The 5,707-nt window shown below is 55.7% G+C and overlaps 1 protein-coding gene across 1 annotated transcript; it reads left to right on the forward strand.

Annotated features, from left to right (window-relative positions):
* Window positions 1–1,088: 1,088 nt before the first annotated feature.
* On the forward strand, window positions 1,089–5,675 carry EMH_0024950 (uncharacterized protein; the record flags this gene model as incomplete). Its single annotated transcript, XM_038023232.1, has 5 exons — window positions 1,089–1,979; window positions 2,187–4,763; window positions 4,977–5,188; window positions 5,311–5,386; window positions 5,538–5,675. 5 exons carry the CDS (start codon window positions 1,089–1,091, stop codon window positions 5,673–5,675), a joined length of 3,894 nt encoding a protein of 1,297 aa, XP_037879086.1.
* Window positions 5,676–5,707: the final 32 nt, after the last annotated feature.

Genomic DNA, 5,707 nt, shown 5'->3' on the forward strand with positions numbered 1-5,707 from the left:
ATATATATACATATACATATATATATATATATATATATATACAGACCTCCACAGGCCATCGAAACCCTAAACCATAAACTTTAAACTCTAAAACACTATCCCTAAACCCTAAATTTAACGAGGTGACTTTCGCTGGTGTTTTGTTCATTTTTGTTATTTACTTCAGTTTTCCAGAAATACCAAACACGAATATGCAAAAGCCAAAGCTCTAAACCCTAAAAAGTAAACCCTAAACCCTAAACCCTAAACCCTAAACCCCAAACTATGAACCCATACAGGCAAACACATGCTATGGCAACTCTAAGCCCTAAAACCAGTGAAGACAGCGAGAAGTAGAGGCCTAGGCCCTAAACCCTTAACCCTAAACCCTAAACCCTTAACCCTAAACCCTAAACCCTAAACTATAAACCCTAAATATTAAACCCCAAACCCTAAACCCTAGAGCCTAGACCACTGGAGGGCGTATGCTGGAACTTCTCTTGCTGGCAGCGGGAGGACCCGGCCCCCCCCCTAAACCCTCAAGCCTAAAGCCTAGAGCCAAAACCCTAAACCCTAATTAAAATAAGAATTTGTTAATTTAGGACTCAACAAAAGTAATTAGGGTTTAGGGTTTAGGGTCTGTGCAGCAGACAGTTCGTCAGTGCTTGATGCTTAGCGGCTTCTTATCGACTAAACCCTAAACCCTAAACCCTAAACCCTCATCCGTACTTCTTTCTTCTCAGGGGGACATTATTGAGTCTTTTATGGTTTTTTATTGTTTTATAACATTCATTATGCATTTGTTTATTAACTAAGGGGAGCGCTGCTCCATCTGCTGCTGCTGCTGCTGCCGTTGTTGCTGCTGTCTATCTACACCGCAGGGAGGTCAGGGTGTAACGACACCTCATCACTAAGCTGGTGGCGGCTGCATCAGCTTTTAATAGTTTATTTGCTGCCTCTCAACCACTCAGAAACCCCAGCTTCGTCATGTCTGCTGCTGCTGCTGCTGGGCAGCAGCAGCAGCAGCACAAGCAACAGCGGGGGAGCCGTCGGCAGCAACAGCCGCAGCCGCGGCAGCAGCAGCAACAACACCTCCAACCCAGTCGCCAATGGTAGCTGGAGCTGAGGCTCCAGAAGGCAGCAGCAGCGGCAACCCCTGGCTGCCGCTGCAGCAGCAAGAGCAGCAGCAGTCAACGGAGCAGCAGCAGCCAGCAACACAACAGCAGCAGGAGCAGCAGGATCTGCCTGCACAGCAGCCCCAAAGTCCCCCAGGAACACCGCATCAGCAGGAGCAGGAGCATCAGCAGCAGCAGCAGCAGCATCAGGAGCAACAGCAGCAGCGGCAACAGCAGCAGCAACAGCCGCAGCAGCGACAGCAGCAGCAGCAGCACGAAGGAGTGAGCCGCAGCAGTAGCAATACCATAGACTACCCAATCCGCTTTCCTTCTGACCAGAGTTCAATCGCCGCCTCCCCCCGCGGCTCTAGAGAAGGAAGAACTGTCTGGGAGCTGCTGCAGCAGCAGCACCAGCAGCAGCAACAGCAGCAGCACCAGCAGCAGCAGCAGCACGGCCGCCAAGCCGAGCAGCAGAAAATTACAGCAGCGGCAGCAGCAGCAGCAGCTTCTGATTCCGAACATCAGCCCCTTCCTCCTATTCCTTCCTTTCCTTCTTCACCGCGCCAACAAAACTCTGCAGCCGCACAGAAGCAGCAGCAGCAACAGCAACAGCAACAGCAGCAGCAGTTGCTGCTGCAACGCGAAGCGGAAGAGCAGAAGGAGCAGCAGCAGCAGCAGCAGCAGCAGCCATGGGCGAGCAGCCCCTTTGTTGAGGCCTATCCCTCGCCTGTGTCGGATGCTCATAGAGTCACAACAGCAAGAGAAGGACACCCACAGCAGCAGCAGCAGCAGCAGCAGCAGCAGCAGCGGGAGGAGGAGGAGGAGGAGCAGCAGCAGCAGCACCAGCAGCAGCTGGTGGTGCAGGGTGAGGCGCCCGTCTCCTCGGTAAGAATTTTTTGTCTCCCTTTGTCTCCTTTTCCGTTTCAGCTGTCTCTTCCCTAGCTCTATCACATGCAGCTTGCAGCAACAGCAGCAGCAGCAACAGCAGCAGCAGCAGCAGCAGCAGCAGCAGCAGCAGCAGCAACAAAAACACTAGCAGCAACACTAGCAGCAACAGCATCAGGTTTTTCTGTTTTTTGGTTTTGTGCTTAGGGCGATGAGGCAGCAGACAAGAAGGAGCAGCAGCAGCCGTCCTCAACAGCAAATAGCAGCAGCGAGAGTAGCAGCAACAGCAACAGTAGTAGCAACAGCAGCAGGAGAAACAGCAGCAGCAGCAGCAGCAGCTGCAGCAGCAGCAACAGCAGCAGCGGGGAAGTAGAGAGGCCAAGCCCCCACTCCGCCCCCCACCCCGTCCTTCTATCGTTTACATTTCCTCGCAGTGACAGTGAACAGCAGCAGCAGCAGCAGCGACAGCAGCAGCAGCAGCAGCAACAGCGTCAGCGGCAGCGTCGTAGCCCTTTCTGGGCCCCTTCTGCAGCAGCAGCAGCAGCAGCGGCTGCTGCTCCTGCTGCTGCTGCTGCTGAATTCCCCCATCGGCAGCGCTCTACCAGTTTAGAGGCCCCCAGTAGACATACCTGGCGGAACCCCCGACAGCAGCAGCACAAGCTGCAGCAGCAGCAGCAGCAGCAGCAGCAGCAAAAACTGCAGCAGCAGCAGCAGCAGCAGGTGTGGAAACGATGGCAGCCGCCACCGCCTCCAGCTGTGCCCTTTCCCGGCAGCAGCTGCACGCTTGCTGCTTCTCCTTGGAGCAGCAGCAGCAGCAGCAGCAGCAGCAGCATCAGAAGCAGCAGCAACAGCAGCAACAGTAGCAACAGCAAAAACAGCAGCAGAAGCGCAGCAGTGCTGCAGCAGGGGACGGAAGCGTTTGCTGCTTCGGCGGCGGTGCCACCTAGGAGAGAAAAAGCACCGGAAGCAGCAGCAGCAGCAGCAGCAGCAGCAGCAAGTACAGTAGATAGGGAAGGCGTGCAGCAACGCCAGCAGCAGCAGCAGCAACAGCAACAGCAGCAACAGCAGCAGCGGGAGCAGCAGGAAGATGACACGTCACCATCTGCAGCAGCGAAAGCAGGAGCAGGGAAAGCTTCACACCGCAGCAGCGGAAGCAGTTTGCTGCTGAACAGCGAAGCGTTTGCTGCTGCTGCTGCTGCTGATGATGATGAGAATGATGTTTGTGATGCTGCTGCTGCCGATGCTGCTGCTGCTGCTGCTGCAACATCTGTGGAGGGGGGAGAGAGAGAGACAGAGACGAATGCCCCCCCCCAACACAGCGAAGCGTCAGAGTCTGCATCTGCTGCTGATGTGTCGGTGCATAAGCACGTGAAGTGCAGCAGCAGCAGCAGCAGCAGTAGTAGCAGCAGCAGCAGCAGCAGCAGCAGCAGCAACAGCAGCAGAAACAGCATGGATGCACACGCTTCGGATGTTAATTGGAGAATGTGCGATGACTCTGCAGCAGCAGCAGCAACAGCAGCAACAGCAGCAACAGCAGCAGCGAAGGGAGTCTCTGCTGCTGCTACTGCAATGCAGGGTGGTGGTGCAGCGGCAGGCGCGAGGCAGCAACAGCAGCAGCAACAACAACAGCAGCAGCAGCAGGAGCAGCATTCGTGGCGCTACAGCTTAGGAGCAGCCGAGACTGCAGCAAGCTCTGTCTGTACACCTGAGGCAGCAGCAGCAGCAGCAGCAAGAGTTGCGGTGTCTGCACAGCAACTGCTGCTGTCTGCAAGCCCCTCCCCTGTGGATGCATGCAAATTCAGCTGCCGGGAGTTTTTGCTGCAGCACCCGCAGCAGCAAACAGCTGAAGCAGGTGCAGCAACAACAGCAGCAGATGCTGCGCAGCTGCAACTTCTGCTGCAGCAGCTGGAGCAGCAGATCCCGCCGGAGAAACTGCTGCCGCACCTGCTGCTGTGGTATCGAGAGGCAAGCAGCAGCAGCAGGAACAGCAGGAGCAGCAGCAGCAACAGCAGCAGCAGCGGCAGCAACGGCAGCAGCGGCAGCAGCAATTTGCTGCAGTTTGCGAAGACCCAAAGCGGAAGCCGGGACAGTGGAAAGCAGCCCGGAGCAGCAGCAGCAGCAGCAGCAGCAGCAGGAGCAGCAGCAGCAAAGATTGCTGCTGCTGAGTTGCTGCTGCTGTCTGCCCGTCGCAGCGCGGAGAAGATGTCTGCTGCTGCTGTCGAAGCATCTATCTTTTTCTGTCTTTCTTCTCTCTTTCCCTCACCCCAGTCAACAGAAGAAGATGAAGAACTTTTTCAATTCTTTGCTGCTGTGCTGCGCTGCATCAGCAGCAGCAGCAGCAGCATCAGCAGCAGCAGCAGCAGCAGCTGCAACAGCGGCAGCAACGGCAGCACAGGCAGCAGCAAAAGCGCCGCGGCAGCAGATGCACCAGCTGCAGCAGCAACAGCAGCAACAGCAGCGGCAGACTCGGTGGCATCCCTGTCACCCTCCGACGCAGCAGCAGCAGGAGCAACACCAGCAGCAGCAACAGCAACAGCAGCAGCAGCAGCAGCAGCAGCAGCAGAGAGATGTAGAGCATGCATAGCAGGGTTTGAGTTGTATTTGTCTCGGCAGCGATTTCATCTGCCGCTGCCGCTGCTGCCTCCTTCTTACCTTCGGTCGCAGCTGCTGCTGCTGTGGCGTTCATCTGCTGCAGCAGCAGCAGCAGCAGCAGCAGCAGCAACAGCAGCAAAACCCCAAACGCGAATCGCCTGTCTTTTCAACTGGCTTGCTGCACCAGACCTGGTTAGCCATATACAAACCCTAAACCCTAAACCCTAGACCCTAAACCCTAGAAACCCTAAACCCTCTGGAGCCCTACACCATGAACCCTAAACCCTAATTTCTCATCCGCACGAGCACAAACCCTAAACCCTAAACCCTAAACCCTAAACAACTTCTCTCGGGTTTTGTTGAATTGTATATTTCTTTTGCATGCGTTTGCTGCTCTCTTTACAGCCCCCCTGGGATAGGCCGTTGCTGCAGAGCCTTATAGCTGAATGTGCTGCTGCTTCTGGGCCTGCTGCTGTTGCTGCTGCTGCTGTTGCTGCTGCTCTCAACCAGCTGCAGCAGAGAAGAAGCTACTGCCCTCCTAGTGTATTCTACAGCCTACAAGACCTGCAGCAATCTGCTGCTGCAGCAGCTCTTCGGCATGTGCTCCAACTTGCGGGGTGAGCAGCAGCAGCAGCAGCAGCAACAGCAACAACTGCAGTAACAGCAGCAACAGCAGCAGCAGCAGTAGTAGTAGCATCAGCAGCAGCAGCGCTGCCTGCCCCTTGGTGTTGTTCTTTAGAATTTTGCCTCTGCTGCGTTTGTTCCGACGCTTCTTGCTGCAGCAGCAGCAGCAGCTGCTGCTGCTGCTGCTTTTGGTGCGGGTGCTGCTGCTGCTGCCTGTACTATTGCTGCTGCTGCTGGTGCTATAACTATTGCTGCAGCTGCTGCTGTTGTTCTGTTTCTCTGCAGGGTTAAGAGGGGCCAGTTGCTGACGCTCTTTCTGCTGCTGTGGTTGGCATCCTTGAGAGCTATTCTAGACAACAGCAGCAGCAGCAACAGCAGCAGCAGCAGCAACAGCTGCAGCAGCAGCAGCAGAGGCAGCGGCCCCCGAGGTCTTGCTGGCTGTCTGATGATGCTGCGCTGTTTGCTGCAGGTTGCCTCTGAGGGTGTAGACCCTGCTGCTGCTGCTGCTGCTG

Source organism: Eimeria mitis, genomic scaffold, assembly GCF_000499745.2.
Source record: "Eimeria mitis Houghton genomic scaffold, Emh_scaff897, whole genome shotgun sequence".
NCBI classification, from domain to species: domain Eukaryota; phylum Apicomplexa; class Conoidasida; order Eucoccidiorida; family Eimeriidae; genus Eimeria; species Eimeria mitis.